General features: G+C 43.0%; 1 protein-coding gene across 9 annotated transcripts in view; it reads right to left on the bottom strand.

The window, feature by feature from the left end:
• The window catches only part of LOC138756955 (uncharacterized), an 85,139-nt gene that overhangs the window by 1,877 nt on the left and 62,177 nt on the right, over nucleotides 1-21,085 (bottom strand). For 4 of the 9 annotated variants that reach the window (XM_069923454.1, XM_069923449.1, XM_069923448.1 and 1 more), the window contains 2 exons: nucleotides 18,388-18,476; nucleotides 3,858-4,348 (listed from right to left, as the gene is read on the bottom strand). In XM_069923454.1, the coding sequence (XP_069779555.1) occupies nucleotides 4,281-4,348; nucleotides 18,388-18,476 (157 nt within the window). In that variant the 3' untranslated portion in view covers nucleotides 3,858-4,280. Of the gene's footprint in view, nucleotides 1-3,857; nucleotides 4,349-18,387; nucleotides 18,512-19,990; nucleotides 20,135-21,085 lie in introns of those variants that run through there. The other 5 variants (XM_069923452.1, XR_011353248.1, XM_069923451.1 and 2 more) reach the window with 5 other exon arrangements.

Raw genomic sequence — 21,085 nt, forward strand, 5'->3', positions numbered from 1 at the left:
TGGAAAAATCTGAAATTCGGAACACACTGTCCACCAAGGGTTCCAGATATAAAGGATTGTGTACCTGTAATATATTCAAATCTGCCCCTTTGATCACTTCTCTTGATATCTTTTTTTGCAATTGGGTAACAATTTTTAAAAAATCATTATAAGATCTTAATGCACAGCAGCAGGGCAAAGTCATGACCAGAAATGATAGGCACTTTCAAGCAGGGAAAACACCAATGTGTAAAGGCAGAGGTTCTTTGCCCTTACAGCTAAAGACGTACCTTTCCGAATGAGCCATGGCTGGCTCTGAGTTGCCGATTCCAACCCTTCTCGGGGAAGGATAATTGGCAAAGCACTGCGCTCTGCCACCTGACTTGAATGTATTGCCACTGGTTAGGGGTGGGCTGATGGTACCGTCAGCCCGCGACCCATCACCCCATTCACCCTTCGTGACCTTCTGCAGCTCAAAATGCAACAGAGCAATGGCTGTCTTCCCTACCCATAATCCCCCACGCAGCTGGAACTGTACGAGCCCAGAGGACCCCAAAACCCAGCAGCAATAGATATTCACCAAGACAAATGGTTACTTAAACAAAAGTTGCTTTTAATTATCTTTAAACAAGAAAATAGAATCAAACTATTGACTGAACACCCTTCTAATTCTAACGCACGTGTATGTAATGTGTGTCTAAGTTCAGAAAAGTTCTTTGGTTCACAGTCCAATCTCACTTCTCATTCTCCAGATTCACTGGTTGCAGGCGATTCTTAGACTGCACAGAATTTACATTTATAAAGTTCACTAGGCTTTGGTGCTTGAAAAGTAAATGGTTACCCTTCAGGAAGGTCCTTGTCAGTTTAGAGAGAGATTTGTTGTTCCAGGACATCCACAACTGATTCCTTTTTAATCAGCCACTCCAGTGTCTTGCTGACGAAGCTTGCCCCTTCAGGGTTCTCCAGATGATCATCTCTTTCTTTCAGGTCACCACAGAGTTCCTTTTTGTTTCTCTTATTCCAAGTGAAACATTAGATAGCCAGTCCTCTCCTCTTGCATGAACCACAAGGGCTTTGACCAGGCTGAATTAAGAACTCACAACCCGTCTTCCAAATGGGGTTTTCCACAAGCTTGCCAGCTTGTCCTGTTCCAGTCCCAGCTGATGTTGCTGCCTGTAACACTGTAGAAGTGATCTCTCTCTCTCTCTCTCACTCACACACACACACACACACACACACACACACACACACAGAAAACCTGTTTGACTCACTCTGCTGCAAAACCACATGACCCTCTTAGAACAGCAAGTTCCCTTCCAAACAGAAGGCAGTTCCAACAAGATCTTTCATCTGTTGCCTTTTTGTAAACAACAGTTCATTAGTGAAGTCTCTTGGGCACTCTCCAAAGCTCTTGCAAAAGCTGTGGGGCTGATATGTCTGTACGGTGCTGTATTCTGTGTTAACTGTACAAGCTTCTACTTTTGATTCAGTCCTCTCCTTGGTGTCTCTAGTCAGCCACAGGTGAAGCCCAGTAGAGGGTCCCAACCCAAAATGTTGTCGGACTATTTCTAACCACAGACGCTGCCTGGCCTGCTGAGTCTATCCAGCTTCAAGATTCCACCATTTGCAGTTTTTGCGTTTCTCTTCACAGAGAGTTTTTTTTTTCAAATTGTATCTGGAAGTGGTTTATCAACTGTTAAAATTGTCAGTGCATCAAACAACCACAGCCAACTCTTTTCCCCTTGCAGCAAGACTGAAAGCACCACAAGACCAGAGAGAGTACAACACGCTTTTAATCAGCAAGAATTACACACAATAGTCTTCGGACTGAACTGGGATTTTGGCGGGGATCCAGGGCTTATATTGGGATACACAGGGCGGATTCAGGGGAGGAGCCTGTCCTTAGGACATTAGTGAATTCCCAGTTCACTACATTCACTCCACACCTTTAAAATATCCTTAGTTCAGATATAAGTACCTAAGCAAAAAAGTAAAACACAGAATTCTGTAAACTCCGTGGTTGAAGTAAAAACACAAATCTGGAGAAACTCAGCAGGTCAAACAGTGCTTTATGTAGCAAAGGTAAAAATACATAACCGACGTTTCGGCTTGAGCTCTTCATCAAGGTGTGGAAAAATGTCGGCAGGCATCTGAATAAAACAGAGGGGGGGGAGGGGTGCAGGGAAGGACACGGTCCCACAGGCAGGAGGTAATAGGTGGAAAAGGCAGGGAAGGCACGCCTGCAAGCAAGGGGAAGGGGGATGGCTCTCTGAATGGAGAGGGAAAGGGGTGGAGAGCTGGAGGAAAGGAGACAGAGGGAAAGGGAACGAGGGAGAATGGAGAGCAGGTTAGCAGAAACCAGAGAAGTCAATGTTAATGCAACCTGTTTGGAGAGGATCCAGATGGAAAATCAGATGTTGTTCCTCCAATTTATGGGAGGGTCTTGGTGGACAGCCATGTGGGCATGGGAGCAGGGCACGGAATTGAAGTGGACTGGGAGATCCCTGTCACTGATGTGCTCAATGAAGCGACATCCCAGTCTGCGTCCAGTCTCTCCGAAGTAGAGAAGGCTACGAAGGGAACACCAAGTGCAGTAGGTCACTGCCGCGGAAGTCCCTACTTTTGCATTGAACTACATCACTGTCCGATCTCTCCTGAAGCAAATGGAGCATTGTTGACTTGGAACCCTCTTCCATTACCTGGGCCTTCACACAGCTTCCCAATTGCACCTTGACATTTAATCAAAAATTCCATTCCAATAAAAGATGGCAATCCAGGGATTATATGCCAGCCATGGGAACACACAGGAGACATGTTTGGGACTGGTAAGACAGCAACTTCTGCCAAGTTCTCAATTGGCTTCTATTGTCCATAATTGAGGAGGCTGGACAGTTTTGCACCCAGGCAGAAGACAGAAAGAGGAACTTTAAGTTGACAGAAAAAAATCTGATTTTAAGGGCAAGAAATGCATTGCCAAAGAAACTGACCCCAGCACTGAGTAGCCATCCCCATTACACCAGCACCGACCTGCCTCCCACATTGGCAGCCAAGACCAATCAGTGGAATCTAATGGTGATGACTTGGAGGACGGTCCTCACACAAAACCACTCACATCCTCTGCCAGTACTACACAGAACATTACCTCTCGTATATTCAAGATTCCTTTATTGTTATGTAATAGTACAGAGCATGTAATATTACAGGAAATTGCCTTCTCCCTGCTGCAAGGCAGACAAAGAGTCACCATTAGTGTCAACATGTGCCCCTTATAGTACGAGAGAAAGAGAAGCAAAAGAGAGTCCCTTCAGAGTCATCGAGGGACCGTGGATTCACCTCCAGTTCTCCCACAGCCTCTGCAGCCCCACAGACTCCTGTTTGATCCATCGGCCGTCCAAACCTCCAACACGATCAAGAAGCCTTCAGCGCCCGAGGGCCCTTTGGATCCCTTCTTGCCCTCAGTGCCCTCTCGAATCTTGGCTTAGATACTTGGTTCCCATGAGCTGGCCTCCAGCAGCCCGCAGGCCATGTGTGTCCCCCAACCACAAGTCGCCCTCAGCTGCTGAACCCCTCGCTGGTCCGCTGCCATGGTCACCCTCCTGTAGGGGCATCTCCTCCTTTTCAATGGGAGATGTGGTGGTCTCCCTGTTTCTGCTGCCTCTCACTGGTCCACTGCTCCCCCAGAGTCTGCAACCCCTCATGGCTGCTGCCAAGCACAGGTGCCGCCATCTTGGGCACAGACCTCCGCGGTTGTAGGAGTTTAGTTTAAACAGGCTGTTTAATGCCAGTACAGAGCCATTAGCATTAAAACCGGTGGCTCTGGCAGAGCCACCATTTTATTTATACCTTTATAATACTTGTAATACCTGTGCTACGACATGTATATCCAGTTTCCCTTTATTTACTCGTTGGCAGATTTGTACAGACAAGTGTAAAAAGTTAGATTGTTTTCCACTGATGTTCTTCCAATTAGTGTGACATTGTCAAGGATAATAGACAAGAGGCACCTTGGTATGATTCTTATTGGTGGCAGTGAAGAGATTTTTTTTGCTTCTGAAAGCAACAAGATTTAGGGTGTATCGTTGAGCGCGGGAGAATTGGCAGGAGTCAAATCCAAGAATTGAATGGCGAATGCCTGTCTACATAGCAAGGAGTAAGTCAGGTTTGACTAAGGATGAATGATGAGGACGAAGCCAGGATTAGTGTGCTGACGACAAAGGAGAGGTGCTCAGAGAGAGTGACCCCTCCACCACTGACCATCTAAGTTATCGATCACCCTTTGATTTCTTTCACTTCTGTACGACTTAAATCATCCGTGGCCTACTCGATGCTAACCATTTAGCTTGTTCTTTCCAGCCTATTACAGCTGTAACTGCAAACACAAAAAAAAGAGAATGTTAAAGGAAATGAAATTTTAATTTAGATGTTCAGAACGATAACAGGCCCGTCCAGCCCATGAGCCTGTGCTGCCCAAATACCCCAATTAACCTACAACCCCGCCCCCCCCCGTACGTTTTGGAGGGTGGACGGGGAGCGCCCAGAGGAAACCCATGCAGACAAGGGGAGAACGTACCAGCACCTTACAGACAGCGCCAGATCCGAACCCAGTACACTGTGACAACGTTGCACTAACCGCTATGTTTACCGTGCCACCCTTTGAAATGTCTTTCAAAAGGTTTACCGGTCACCTGGTTTACTTTTCACAAGATCACATGAAGGGGACTAGCATGAGAACATGGGCATCAGGCAGTCAGTGGTGATATAATAATCACAGTTATGGAGCATTACAGCATGGAAACAAACCCTTTGATCCAACTTGTCCATGCCAACCAAGTTAGCTATCTATCCTCGTTCCATTTGTCTCTGCTTGGCCTTTATCCCTCTAAACCTTTTCTATCAATGCAACTGTCTAAATATCTTCTGAACCCTGCAATTGTACTCATTTCTGCCTCTTCCTTACCCACCTCCCTCTCTGAAAAGTTGCCCCTCAGGAACCTTAAATCTTTCACCTCTCACCTTAAATCTATTCCCTTGTTTTAGTTTCAAGTCCGGGGAAGCAGCAGCCTGGCGTAGGGCACCAGAAACAGGGAGAACACCTACCCCCATTGAAAGGGAAAAGCAGAGGAGAGAAGAGAGAGAGAAATATATATGTATATTTTATGTCTGGTTGCATGTCTGCACTGAGGATGGGAGAACGGAGAAGTCTTTTTATAACTCAAACCCTCCAGTCTTAGCAACATCCTTGTGAATCCTTTCTGCACCCTTTTCAACCGAAAGAGAAGCTAATGGGCAATTAGAACTGGACAAAATACTCCACATGTGGTCTCCTCTCTATCTTGTAACATGATGTCCCAATTCCTGTGCTCAATGCCTTGACTCTGTGTGTGTGTGTGTGTGTGTGTGTGTGTAGTGCAAAATGATAGCATTTCTGAATGAACAATGAACCACAGACACCTCTTTATACTATTTTCCTGCACTTTTAATAAACTGGGTCTGCATGGATGCAATCACAAAGAGGGCTCACCAGCGGCTGTACTTTGTGAGGCGTTTGAGGAGATTCCGTATGTCACCAACGACTCTTGAAAATTTCCACAGGAACACACTCCTCTGACCTTCCCGTTGGCTCATAGCCACACGGGTGATCCTGACACTCTCACTCCCCTCCTCCTGCATCTGAGATTCATCACCTATGGACTAAACATGGCCGTGACAATGAACAGGACAGGAAAAAAATACTGAAAGCTGTGACCTCGGCCAGCGACATCACGGGACACCAGTCTTTACTCCATCGAGGACATCTACAAGAGGCGGTATCTTAAGAAAGCAGCCTCTATCCTCAAAGACCCCCACCCCACCACCCTCTTCACTCTGCTACCATCAGGAAGGAGGTACAGGAAGAGGTGCACTCAGCAGCACAAGGACATCTCCTTCCTCTCCGCAATCAGAAATGGTGGTGGCGCGAAATCAGACACAGGAGCCTCTCCAGGACACTAGTAGTTTTGTTCTGTTTCCCTTTTAATTTTTGTTAAACAGTATAGTTAAATTGTTATACAAACTGGTCTCCCTTCTGCCTTCTGGTAGGAGGTACTGCAGCATTCGGGCCCTTATGTCCAGATTGGGCAACAGCTCTTTCCATTAGATCCCTGAATTCCCAGAACATTTGGGGATCGGGTACCGTGGACCTTTACTGTATACATCTTAATATTTTAACATGTTTGACGTCTATTTGTGTAAATCTGCTCTGTGGTCCTGGAGGATCGTTATCTTGACTTTACTGTGCGCGCATGGTATGAACGATAAATAAAGGTGACTTGAGATTCCTGAATGGAGAATAAACCACAGACATTCTCACTTTATCATATTTTCTTCCACTATTTCTTTATTTTTGAAATGTCATCTATTGCATTATTTGCCTGTGATGTCTGCTGAATTCAATGAGCTTTGTGGCTTGTTCTTGACAAGAGATTCTGATTCAACTCAGCTAACTCTAGGAAATGGTTCTGTGCTTTATCTCTCTACGACTAAAGTTTATCTTGTCAGCAGAATGGAGGGAGGGGTCAGCTGTTTTGGCAATGCTGATCTGTAGTTCCCATGCAGTCATGTCCCACAGAATAGCAACGTTTGTGGACATTGAAGGATAAATGTTGCCCAGGGCATCAAGAGAACTCCTTCAATATTTGACGAGCCATTGATTTGGCCTCGGGCAGATCAGCATCCCTTCGAATTCCCTCCACTGTCAGCTCAAATCGTGTTCAGAACTTCTGGAGTAAGACCTGAATTAACATAGAATATTACAGCACAGTGGAGGCCCTTTGGCCCTTGATGTTGGAATGACCTATATATTCCTACCCAAAAAAAAAATGAAACCCTCCCTACCCCATAACCATCTGTTTTTTTCTTCATCCATGTGCCTGAGAAAGACCAGCCTCCACCACCATCCCTGACAATTCCAGGCACCCACAACTCTCTGTCAAAAACTTACCCCTGACATCTCCTGTAAACTTTAATTTTGTACAGATGTCCCCTGGTGTTTGCTATTCCCCCTCTGGGAGAAAGGTGCTCTCAAATAGAATGCCTCTCAACCTCTTGTAGACCTCTATGAAGTCTCCTCTCAACCTTCTACACTCTAAACTAAAAAGTCTCAGCTCTGCTAACCTTGCCTCATAAGACTTATTTTCCAATCCAGCCAACATCCCGGTAACTCTCCTCTGCACCCTCTCTGTAGCTTCCACATCCTTCCTATAATGTGGTGATTAGAACTGAACACGTTATTCCAAGTGTGGTCTCACCAGAGATTTGTAGATTTGCATCATGACCTCTTGACTTCTTGAACATAGAACATAGTACACTACAGCACAGTACAGGCCTTTCATCCCTCGATGATGTGCTGGCTCTTTAAAAAAAAGTACTAAAGCCACCCTACTCTATAACCCTTTATTTTTCTTTCATCCATGTGCCTGTCTAAGAGTCTCTTCGAACTCAATCCCCCTATTAATGGAGCCCAGCACTCCATAAGCTTTCTTAACTATCCTATCAACCTGTGCAGCGACCTTGAGGGACGTATGGATTTGGACCCCAAGGTCTTTCACCCTGTTAAGTATCCAAAAATTAACCCTGTACTCAACCTTCTGGTTCATCCTCCCAAAATGCATCACCTCACACATCCAGATTGAACTCCATCTGCCACTTCTCCGTCCAACTCTGCATCCTGTCTATATCCTCTCATAACCTTCGACAACATTCAGCTCTATCCTTGACTCCTCCAACCTTCGTATCATCTGCAAATGTGCTGACCCATCCTTCCGCCTCTTCATCCAAGTCATTTATAAAGACCACAAAGAGCAGGGGTCCCAGAACAGATCCCCATGGAACTCCTTTTAACAAGCCTGAAGTTGACTAGTAAAAGGCCGATCAGGTTTTACACTTGTAAGAATGATATGTTATTAGGCGAAGAGCAGGGAAGTGATGGGGAAATGATGTTACAAGCACCTGATAGTTGTTGTTCAGTAAGGTGGTATAAAGGATGAAAGGTCTTGACAAGAGTTTTGGTTTCTCTTCACACACATACACACAGACACAGACACACAGACACAGACACACACACACACACACACACACACACACACACAGATCACTTCTACAGTTTTACAGTCACCGGCAGCAGCTGGGACTGGAACAGGACAAGCTGGCAAGCTTGTGGAAAACCCCATGTGGAAGACAGGTTGTGAGTGCTTAGTTCAGCCAGGTCAAAGCCCTTGTGGTTCATGCAAGAGGAGAGGACTGGCTGTCTAATGTTTCACTTGGAAATAAGTGAAAAAAGAAGGAAATCTGTGGTGACCTGAAAGAAGGAGGTTATCATCTGGAGAACCCTGAGGGGGAAAGTTTCTTCGGCAAGACACTGAAGTGGCTGATTAAAAAAGGAACAAAAAATCTCTCTCTGAAAACCGACAAGAACGTTCCTTAGCGGTAACCATTTACCTTTCAAGCAAAGGTGAACTTTATAAATGTTAAACTCAGTGCACAGTATAAGAATTGCATGCAACCAGTGAACTTGGAGGAATGAGAAGTGAGATTGGACTGTGAATCTACACACACATTACATACACGTGTGCTTAGAATTAGAAGGGGGTTAAGTTAGGTTAAGTTAATAATAATGTTAAATTTTGATTCTATTTCTGATTCTATTTTCATGTTTAAAGATAACTAAAAGCAACTTTTGTTTAAGTAACCATCTGTCTTGGTGAATATCTATTGCTGCTGGGTTTTGGGGTCCTCTGGGCTCGTAACTTTTTATGGGGGATTGTCCTTTCGGATTGAAAATTGGAGCTTTTGTGATTTATTAGTTAATTGTTTTTTTTTCAAGCTAATTTAAAGCTTGTGTGTGGGAAAACAGCAGCAATGGGTGTTGATGCATTTCTGTCACAACCACCACTACCCAATAGCCCGCTCCAGGAACCCACCACTCTCTGTGTAAAATATTTGCCCAGCACACCTCCCTTAAACTCCCTGCTCCTCATCTTAATTGCATGTATTCTAGCACATTACACTTTTACTCTGGAGACAAGACTCCATTCTATTCCCACCGCCAACCCTCCTAAGCAGCGGGTAAACTTACTGGGCGTGCTGCACCCTCCAAGCTTGCCCACTGCACCAAGATTTACCTGGTTCATCGGGAACCTGGGATTTTAAGGGTAGGGTCCTGCCTCCAGTAGTGACATCACAAGTGATGTATTACGTGCGTTTCTCTGCCAACTGTACAGTAATATTTCACTGCGCGGCCAGCAGCAACACCGGAGCACAACAGGTCACGCTGTGAAATATAACTGCCAGACTGACGCAAGCATGCAGGCACTAACGGTACCCGGTAACTCGAGTAGACCATTCACACTGCTGCAGAGCAATTAATGAGTCCACTCGGCCGGGCTCTGACACTTGGTTAATTTTCACTCACCCTGCCCATTTGGGACCTTTCACATCACCAGATTATCCGCTACGGACGCACTAAATTGGCTGGTTGAACCCACATGTACCTGGCGGTGTGAAAGGGACTTTGCCTTTCCTAATTTTATAAACCTATCAGCAGCTTAAGGACAGCTCCTTCCCCTCTGCCAGTATTTTATGAAGATTTATCTTCTGTATTTGGATATATATTGCAGCAAGTAACTGAGGAGCAGTTGTTACCAGAATCTTGTTCGAGTGCTATAATTACTGTGATTCCTAAGAAAGATAGGGACCCATTGAAAGTGTCTTCGTATAGGCCTATTTCTTTATTAAATGTAGATTATAAAATTATAGTGAAGGTGTTAGAGAATAGACTTGCCAAATATTTTACAGGTTTTATTAAAAATAGAAATGCATCTGATAAAATCCTCAGATTGATAACATTGGTCAATGCATTTAGATAGCAACCCAACCATCCAATGGTGGTTGCACTGGATGCAGAAAACGCCTTTGATAGGGTTGAGTGGAATTTTTTATTTAAGGTGTTAGGGAAGTTTAATTTTGGCCCTTATTTTATCGGTTGGATTAAGGCTTTATATACAAACCCAATTGCTAGGGTGGTGACAAATGGCCAAATTTCTTTACCATTTAAATTAATGCGATCCACTCAACAAGGTTGTCCATTGTCACCAGCCTTATTTGCATTGGCTATCGAACCATTAGCTCAGACAATACAACAGAACGATAAGATTAAAGGAATGAAAATTGTGGATGATGAATATAAGATTAATTTGTTTGCAGATGATGTGTTGGTATATTTGACAGAACCGGAACAATCTTTGAAATATTTACAAGATTGTTTGTTAAAATTTGGGGAGTTGTCTGGATATAAAGTAAATTGGTTGAGTAAATTGCATTAAAATGAATATTTTCCTTTGAATTCAACATTTGTTTCAGTCGATACCATGTTTACTTTCAAAGGTTTTCTTTTGGGGATTTGAATAGAGCAATGCGGGAGTTTTTATGGAAGAGAAAATTAGCACAAGTAGCTTTGCATAAACTTACATGGAAATCTTCATTAGGTGAATTGCAGTTACCTCATTTTCAAAATTATTATGAAGCAACTCAGTTGAAATTTGTTAGTAGATTGATGGATATGGACCAACCTCCAAGTTAGGCAAAGGTGGAAATGGCTTGTATATCTGAAGTTGAGATACATCAGTTTATATTTAAGTGGAATGGGAATTTATTGTGGGAATGTAATATGCCAGTACTAAAACATTTGTTAAGGATATGGGTTAAACGAAATATGGTTTTAGGATCAAAAGGTAAATTATTAATCCAAACCCCATTATATCATAATCAACTTATTCCTTTTTCAATTTTTAATAATCATTTAAAGAGATGGAATTCTAAGGGTACTAAGATAGTTCAGGACTGCTTTAAAGAAGGCAAGTTTCTTTCCTTTAACCGACTAAGGGAGAAATTTGATACATCTGTAAACTCTTTATTTGTGTATTATCAACTTTGAAAAAAAGATAATTATGGTAAAGAGATAAATTTACCCATGTTGATGAAAATTGAGTCTTTGATTTCTTCTGTACCTAAGAAAGGTTATATTTCGGGTATGTACCAATTGTCACAAGATGCGATGGATAAACCGGATTGGGAGAAATCTAGACTTAAATAGGAAAGTGATTTAACTTATATTTTTCCCAAAGATAATTGGAAGGCTATGTGCCATGATTGTGTAACTAAAGTGACAAATGTACGATATGGAATGGTTAATTATAATTTTTTGCATCAGTTATATTTTACTCCAGAGAAATTTTAAAAATATGGGTTTAGTAATTCGGAATCTTGTTTTAGATGTGGATTATGTATTGGAACTTTTTTACATGCTGTCTGGTCTTGTGTTAAAGTACAATCATTTTGGAAAGGAATTAGATAAGTTTTGGAAAAATTATTTAACATTAGACCCATCGATTTTTTTTGTTGGGATGTATGGTTTCTTTGAAAGGACTAGGGTTGGATAAATTTCAAATTGCATTTGTACGTCTAGTGCTGTCTGTAGCACGAAAATGCTAGTACTTGGAAAGATAATGTGGAGATGAACATAATACGCCGGCATAATGAATTGAGAACTTATATTATTATGGAAAAAATTACATGATATTTCTTTGTTTTTTGTTAAAATGTGGTCTCCTTATTTGGAGTATATGAATTTGGAAATACTTTAAAATATTCTTTTTATTAACTGTATTGTTTTTATATTTGGCTCCCCTTAAGGGGAGCCCCTTAAGGGCTGAAGGGTTGGGAGGGTAGGTGGGGATTTTTATATATAAACATTTGTTCTTCAGTTTTCTTTGCTACGTTTAACTGTATTTTGATTAAAGTCTTTAAATAAAGTTTTCAAAAAAAGGTTTTATATAAATGTTCGCTCTATGAAGCCTGCTGTGAAGCAATGAATTTCCTGACCTGTTCATGACACTAAATTCTGAGGGTCTCCACTCAGGCTCCAACACTCCACAGAAAACAACCCAGGTTTGTCCAACCTCTATCCTTAATCCATAATCTAAGAGCCCTGCTATTTACTGGATACATTCCCCTACATTTGACCTTCCTGAAGTGCAATGCCACACTGACCTCTAAACTGGGGAATGTTCTGGTGAACCTCTATGATACCCTTTCCAAAGCCTCTATACCTTTTAATGAGGCAACAAGAATTGCACACGGTATTTCAAGTGCGGCCTAACAAAAATGATCTTCAACAGCAACATGATTTCCTTTCTTTTATATTCAGTGACCCACCCATTGAAGCCAAGAATACCACATGCCTTCTTTACCACCTTAGTGTGGACCTGGACCACTAGAACCCTCTGCACATCAATGCTCTTAAGAGCTCGGCCATTTAATGTATACATTCCCCTTACATTTGACCTCATATGAAACTCCATCTGCCATTTCTCTCCATATCTACATCCTGTTGTATTCTTTGATAATCTTCTGCGCTGCCCACAATTCCGCCAATCTTTGTATCATCTGCAAACTGACGTAGCTAATCTATCTACCATTTCTGTTGATAAAAATCTACAGAGGTCCCAACACCAATCTCTGCAGAACACCACGGGTCACAGGGCTTTGGTCAGAATAACACCCTTCCACCACCACCCTCTATCTTCAATAGCTGGCCAATTTTAATGTAATTTAGACATACCGCACGGTAACAAGCCCTTTTGGCCAAGAGGCCCATGCAGCCCAATTGACCTACAATCCCCGGTACGTTTTGAAGGGTGGGAGGTAACCAGAACAGCTGGAGGAAACCCACTCGGACAAGGGAAGAATGGACAAACTCCCTATAGACAGCACCGGATTTAAACCCCAGTCGGTGGTGGTTTAACAATGTGGTGCTAACCGCTACACTAATCAACCCTCCTCAATTTTGTATCCAACCTATCAACTAACCACAGATTTAATGCAAAATACTTAGGATTACTTGAAGGACTGGAATTTTCTTAATGCCTTTCACAGCTGTACCTCAGTCCGATAGCTTATTCACAGCAGCAGGTCTCAAGTCTAATCCACTATTGGCAAGATGGCTTGAGCTTCAGTGATGTGAGTTGGGGAGAATATATTGGGGAGAACTGCAGAAAGATGAATGCATAATATGGGATATGTTTTACCACCCAGTTTATAATTTAATGACAGAAGTATGTGTTGGTGAATGGGGAGACCACAGGATTAATGGTGGATCTGAAGAGTGCAGCACGGATAGTGACCAGGGTTCAAATATGGCACTGTCTGTAAGGAGCTTGTACGTCTGTTTGTGTTTCCTCTGGGGTTTCAGGTTTACTCCCACCCTTCAAAACATAACAGGGGTTGTCGGTCAATTGGATGTCATTGGGTGGCACAGGCTCGTGGGCCTGTTACTGTGCTCTATGTCTAAATTAAAGATTATCAGGAAGAAAATGTTGAATCTCAACACTGATAGACATAACTCAATGACGGTGAGAGTTTATTGTCATACACATATTCTTACCTGCTGAAGCTAATCGCAAGATAAGCCAACTACAATAACATAAATTAGTTTGCCCCAATATTCCGAGACAGAGAAAGAGATAATAAATAAAAAAGGAAAATAAAAATTCACAGTTGAAGTTAATGGATGGAGAATGTGTTGTTTCAGTAGTGCAGACCTGCAGATGGTCCTTCAGTAGTTCATGGTTAGGGTTAAGGCAACACAGGGAGGTTCAAAAGCCCGTTAGCTGCCGTTCTGAAACCTATAGGTGCTGGTCTTCTGCCCCAAGTTAGCAATGAGAAGAAGTTGTGACCAGGGTGAGGCATACCTGCTGCATACCTTGCCACATGCACATACAAGGTGGAAGAGTGTTCAGTGACATCACCTTCCCCAAACCATGGATGGTGAGCATGCTTGGTGTGGAACCATGCTTCCTAATTTGACCAGAAGTGGTTTCCTGGATTGACCAATGAGTTAATGGGGAGAGTGACATGTAAAAAGTTTGTTTTAGTCAATGACAAAACATGGAGGGCAGCACGGTGGTGCATCTGGTAGAGGTACCAGGGTTTAATCCTGCCGTCACATGTTGTCTGTGTGGAGTTAGATATATCTAAATGTAGACATCCAGCACGGTAACAGGTCTTTTTGGCCCACGAGCCCGTGCCGCCCAATTACACCCAATTGACCTATAACTCCCAGTAAGTTTTCTTTTGAAGGGTAATAACTGGAGACAGGAGGAAACCCAGACATGGCAAGAACGTATAAACTCCTTACAGACAGTGTGGGATTCAAACCCAGTCCCAATTGCTGACGGCCTATAATGTTGTGTCAACCTACATACACCAAAAAAGACTAAACCCTCCCTACCTCAGAACCCTCTATTTTCCTTGCTTCTATGTGCCTGTCAGTCTAAGAGCCTCTTAAATGTCCTAAATGTTCCAGCCTCCATCACCACCCTTGGCAATGTATTCCAGACACCCACAAATCTCTGTGTCAAAAACTTACCACTGACGTCTCCCCTAAACATTCCACCCTCACTTTGTACAGATGTCCTCAGGTGTTTGCTATTCCTACCCTGGGAAAAGGCATTGGCTGTCTACCTTACCTACGTCTCTCTCTATTAAGTCACCTCTCATACTTCTTTGCTCCAAAGAAAAGAGCCCTGGCTCTACCTGCCTCATATTTTCCAATCCAGGCAACATTCTGGTGAATCCCCTCTGCACCTTCCCCATAGCTTTCACATCCTTCCAGTAACAAAGTGACCAGAACTGAGTTAACACAAACTGATATATGTATTGATCTGTGCCTCCTTCTTTCTCAGGAAAGCTGTACCATGTATTGAACAACCCTCCCACCCAAGCTATGGTCTCTTCTTCCTTCCTCCTGCCAGGCAGAAGATACATGAGTTTCACAAACATCCAGCTTCAAGGATAGTTTCTTTTCTGCTGTTAACAGACTCTTGAATAGACTCTTCATTGGTAAAAAGATGATGTTCTGACACTGTACTTTTCTCTACACCCTTCACTTTGACAGTAACCCGATGCCCTGCATTCTGTACTCTTTGAAACTAAACTTTTATTTTATAATTGCATCACTGAAGTATGAGTTGACTTGCCTGTGTAGTACACAAAACAAAGCTTTTTTGGGGTGTTTCTTGGCATGCATGACAATAAACAATTCCATTCAAAAATTCAATTGACTAACTGGGAAAGTTGCAAAGGAATGGCTGATAGAATTGAATACTGACAATACAAAGTGAAGTTCGTTGGGAGGTTAAACTAGGCTATGACATACAGTACCCTCCACAATATTTGGGACAAAGTAACTTTTTTCCTTTATTTCACAATTTTAAATTTGTAATTAAACAATTCACATGTGTTCAGGAAAGTTTTCTAAATCAATATGTAGAGGTACCAACGAGAGAGGATGCAATACTTGATCTCCTATTAGGGAACCAGACAGGTCAGGTGGCAGATGTAAATATAGGTAAATATTTTGGAAATGGGTCTAGTGCCCATAACGTCATTAGCTTCAAGTTAATTATGGAGAAGGATTATGGAGGTCTGGTCCTCAAGTTGAGATTCTAAATTGGAGAAAGGCCAATTTTGTGGAAATGAGAAAGGATCCAGGAAGAGTGGATTGTGATAAGTTTTTTTTTTGGCAAGGATGTGGTCAGTAAGAGGAAAGATTCAAAGGTGAAATTTTGAGAGTACAGAGTTTGCATGTTCCTGACAGGATAAAATGCAAAGTTAACAGGCATAAGCCTTTGGAAAGCTTGGGCAGCATTCTTGAGGCCGAAAGGCATGTACAGGAACTCAAAGAGCCCGAATGGGGTGATGAGAGCCGTCTTGGGAATGTCGTCTGGGTGGCCCAGAATCTGATGGTGGCCGCGTACCAGGTCAATCTTGGAAAATTACCTTGGCTCCACCCAGGTTTGCCATGAAGTCCTTCACGGGGCCAGACTGGATGGACAAATTGTCGTGCTTCATGCTAGGCATATGCAACTTCCTCGGCTGAGCTGGTGTATGGCGCCCTGCTTACAGTCCAAGGGAACTTCATCCTGTAGCTTATGGACATGCTGCTGCACCTCCGTGAGAATTTGGGCACACTTTCTCCAGTCCAAACATCCCGATATGGTCTCCCAACCATGTACTTCCCACCTGACCTCCAGGACAGCCAGTACATTTTCCTTCACTGAGATTCCCACCATACACCTCTGAAAACCAATCGAGGGGCTGTGGACCGTCTCAAGCCAGCACACTTGGAGATTGACCAACCAGTGTAGGTGGCACAACCCCGCTGCAGTCACCATCCACCACCATGACCAAACCCACCCTTGACTCGACACTCTAACATCCTCCATTTCTCCGGTTCTGAGGGGTGGGGGGAGGTCATGAGGCAGAACGCGCCACTTAGTTCTTGAACCATCATTCGGAGGTATGAACTCTTGCAGGTGTGGGTGCCCGCTGCGTGATGGGTTGGGAGAAGGAGGCTGGTAAGCACGAGGCCGGGCATTTGAATTCTTTCTCAGAGTCAGCAGGTCAACTTGCGTTAATGACATTTGAACTGAACTGTTCAATTATTAAACCATGTTTGAGCTGAATTGTTAAACAATTAAACTTAGTGTTTGTACAACCCACTATAATGATATAATATTTTGGGAGATTTTGGTAAGATTTAGAGTAGGTTACATACATACACACATTTTAAAACAGATCTTATTTGAAAGACTACAGAATTCACATTGCAAGATCTCTGGAGAATTTTCACAAGTAGGTGTTAATTGAACTGATGTCATAAATTGTTTGGAACTGGAGCCAGGATGACTACAAGTACCTTTCTGCAAGGTGCTTACAGGGTTTATCTAACAACAGCTTGAGCAGAAGAAAGAGCTCCTGTTGTTTGCCGGAGAAGGTGGGGCTTTTGCAAGTCACATGAGTCACATGGGGCTTTCTGGAAGCCAGTTGGAGAGAGAGCGAGGTAGAGAAGAGAAGCCCTCTCAGCTTGTGTGTGTGTATGACCCAGTGCAGGCCAGGAAGAGCTGGTTGAAACTGATGAAAAGTTCCAGAGCAGTGGATGGCTGGAAGTGCGATCTGTCTGGTGTTTCTCTTGGAATAAGGGGAACAGAACGGAACTCTGTGGTGGCCTGAAAGAAAGAGGTTACCATCTGGAAAACCCTGATGGGGCAAGTTTCATCAGCGAGACCTTGAGGTGACTAATGGTGGTACCTCAGTTGTGGAAATCCTGGAACAACAAATCTCTCTCTGCAAACCCTACAAGAACCTTCCTGAGTGGTAAACATTTACCTTTCGAGCACCAAAGTCTGGTGAACTTTATGCATGTTAAATTCTGTGCACAGTCTAAGAATTGCCTGCATTCAGTGAACTTGGAAGAAGAAATGAGATTGAACTGTGAACCAAAGAACTTTTCTTAAATTTACACACACATTACATACACGTGCACTTAGAATTAGAAGGAGGTTAATTTGGGTTAGTTAAGTATAGAGTTAAGTTAAAGTTATTCTATTTTCATGTTTAAAGTTGATTAAAAATAACTTTTGTTTTAAAAACCACTTGTCTTGGTGAATGTCTATTGTTGCTGGGTTTTGGGGTCCTTTGGGCTCGTAACACCACAAATGACTACAAGCAGGAACTTCTTCACTCAGAGAGTGGTGGGAGTTTGGAATGAGCTGCCATCTGACATGGTAAATGTGGGCTCACTCTTAAGTTTTAAGAATAAATTGGATAAATACATGGATCAAGAGGTCCAGAATGACGTTTTGGCACAGACTAGAAGGACCAAATGGCCTGTTTCCTGTGCTGTAGTGTTCTATGATTCTATGTAATTAAAGTGAACATTCCAGATTTTATTCAAGGTTATTTGTATACATTTTGGTTTGACCATGTAGAAATTACAGCCCTCCACTTCAGGGCGCCATAATGTTTGAGACATTTGGCTTCACAGGGGTGAATATACTTGAGTCCTCAAGTATATTTACTAAGGTAAATCTACAGACTCAAAAGGTGAGCAAAAGCTTAGAAGAACTCCATGCTCTCTTATACCTGCACCAATGAAACAATTAAACATACTTGAGTACTTTATGGTACCCTAAAGTCTCTGCTCAAAGCTTATGGGCTCCCTTCCCTGTGAAGCAGTCAGATTTTAGTTTCTTCAGTACTTCTACCAACTAAACAAAAAAAAATTATGTCACGTGAGGTGAAAAGAAAACAAGGCCTTTACTTAAATGTGCTGTGGATCCTGGGGAGCTGAGGACAATGAGATTGGCTGGTTGGGAAGGATACGGACCAATCCCAGGCAAATGGGATGATCCAGGATGCTGACTTGGTTGGCATGGATGAGTTGGGCTGAAGGGCCTGTACTGTGCTGCATGGATTAATGGTTCTATGGCTGTGTGACTCCACTTAGGGCGGGGAAAAGTCTGAGCAGCCTACCTGTACTCCTGTCGACGGGGCATTCGCATGTAAGGGTCACAGGGATTAGCGACCACTCCAGGATAGTGACAGTATCGGCTGTCGACCTTCTGAGAAGGGAAACCAGACAATTGGCTTACTTGTGCTGAGAAAGAAAGAAGATCAAACAACGAGACTTAAAAAGTCATCAGGGACATTTGTTCTCTCAATGTTTTCCCACCATTCATTTATATCAGTCGTGCAAGAGGTACGCAAACCCATGGGCGATTTGGGGCTCACGATTACAGATCATGACAGAGCAATGACAGTAGGGGGCGGCGCGGTTAGCACAACGCTATTGCAGCGCCAGCGACCAGGGTTCGAACCGGCACTGTCTGGAAGAAGCTTTTACGTTCTCCCTGTGTCTGTGTGGGTTTCCTCCGGGGGCTCTGGTTTCCTCCCGCTGATCAGGGTTGTTGGTTGATTGGGGTAATCGGGTGGCAGGGGTTTGAAAGCCAGAGTCAGATTCTACCACGTTGTATCGGAAAATTAAAAAAAAATTAAAGTTAGAAAATGTTCCGAGAATAACACACTGGCTGGCATAAACTATAGGGAGAGGCTGGATAGGCTGGGACCTCTCCCTGGAGCATAGAAGGCGAAGGGGAGACCTTAGGCTTTTCAATTATAAAAAGGGGATGAAAAAGGTCAAGGAATGTAAAGGGCACTCATTTAAGGTGAGAGGGGAAAGATTTAAAAGGGACCTGAGGGGCACCTTCTTTACATAGAGGGTTGTGGGTGTGTGGAACGAGATGCCCGAGGAAATGGTAGGGAAAACAGTAATGCTTAAAAGACATTTAATTTCTTTTAATTATTTTTTTAAAATGTAGACTTCAGAGTAGCAGGCCCTTTCAGCCCACGAGCCAGTGCCGCCCAATTGACCCACAACTCCTGGTACCTTTCGAATAGTGGGTGGCAACAGGAGCACCTGGAGACAAACTCCTTACAGACAGTGAGGGATTCGAACCCCTGTCCCAGTCACTGCCGCTGTAACAACATTGCGTTAACTGCTGCAGTAACTGTGCAGCCCTGACGGGTAGACCAGTACATGGATTAAAAAAACAAGTTTAGAGGGCCAAATGCAAGCAAATGGAACCAGTGAAGGTCGTCAACTTGGGCAAGTGGGGCTGAAGGATCTGCTTTGGTTCTGTTAAACTCAATGACTGTAAACAGACTTTGATGCAGGGCCAGTGATCTCGATCCACTCTAACACAGAGCCGAGTCCTCATATCGGGGTCCTTTTCACCACCACAACTGGCGCTCCTGATTCTTCCAGATGTATTCCCACAGAGACCCACCTCATTGTTAACAGGATCAGGTAGATTACAACCTATTTGGAGGGTCAAAGCCCATGTCTGTGATGTCTTTATTCCCCTTGATCAAGACTCAAAATGTTGACTTGCTGCAATGACACACACACACACTCAAAAAAAAATACCCAAAGGTAATAACGCCCTAAAAAAACTGAGTGTGGTGAACCCCACTAGTGGCAGATGACTATCAAAGATTTCAGTGCCATCCACCCCCCCTCTCAGTCAGAAATACATTATTTACTTCAACATAATCAAATATAATCAATATATTCAACCCATTGACTCCAATCCCAATGATTGTTCCAGGTCTTCAATGTCAATAAGACTTTGAGTTAACACTTCTTTCTTTCCATTCTTCCCATTCCTATGCCAGTTCCATTTCCATTTGTCTTCCTTTTAGGCGACGGCGGCGAAAAACTCTGGTAGTGAATTAACAAGATTAATGAATCATGGTCATTTTCAAAAAATTGAGATTGAAAATTACCATAAAATACTTTTAACACTGCAGGGTAACGAAAAGCAAATTTGTAACCCTTCTGCCACAACACTTCTTTAGCCGAATTGAACTCCTGACGTCGCCTAATAATCTCCTGACTCAGATCTGCGTTAAAAATACTCTGTTATTTTGAATCATTATTGGAGTTTGACTTTTTCACGCCTTCTGACCCGCCAACCGTTATATCATCTCTCTATCCTGATAGTTCAGACAATGGATTAAAACCGCTCTTGGCAGTTGTCCCGTAAATGGTTTCTTCCACAATGCTCTATGTGCCCGGTCCAACTCTAGGCCTTCCGAAAAAAAACTCCTTGCCCAACATCTCGGGAATCCATTTCTTAAAAAAATTTATTGGATCAGAACCTTCAATATCTTCTGGGAGACCCACAATCTTCACATTATTTCTTCGACTTTGATTTTTCAGTGAATCAATTTTTTTAAATAATTCCTTCTTCTGAATTCCCCAATCCACAAAAGAATCTTCCACTTTCTCCATTTTTTCCTTATTACGCTCAAACCTGATTTTTACATTCATAAAAAGGTGTTTCAATTTTTTTAAATTTTCTTGCACTGTATCCACTGATTTGATAAATTTATTGACATATCTTCAGACATAGTATTCATTTTAGTTGTCACTTCCAAAAATCCTTGAGTCATTTGTTTAAACATATTATCCATTTGATAAGCAATCCCTTTCAAAACAGCACAGATCGACTCCATTCCAGATTCCAGTACCTCTTTTCGAGGCCTACCTTCTCTAGTTTCTACTTCCAGTTGCTCCTGCGTACTGCCCAGTAAAGGTAAGTCTTCTTCCTGTTCAGATGTCATCGGTCCCTTTCCAGTGCGGCTGCGGGTCTGAACACCCGACGACGGC

This window comes from Narcine bancroftii, chromosome 3 (genome assembly GCF_036971445.1).
Source record: "Narcine bancroftii isolate sNarBan1 chromosome 3, sNarBan1.hap1, whole genome shotgun sequence".
Taxonomy (NCBI): Eukaryota; Metazoa; Chordata; class Chondrichthyes; order Torpediniformes; family Narcinidae; genus Narcine; species Narcine bancroftii.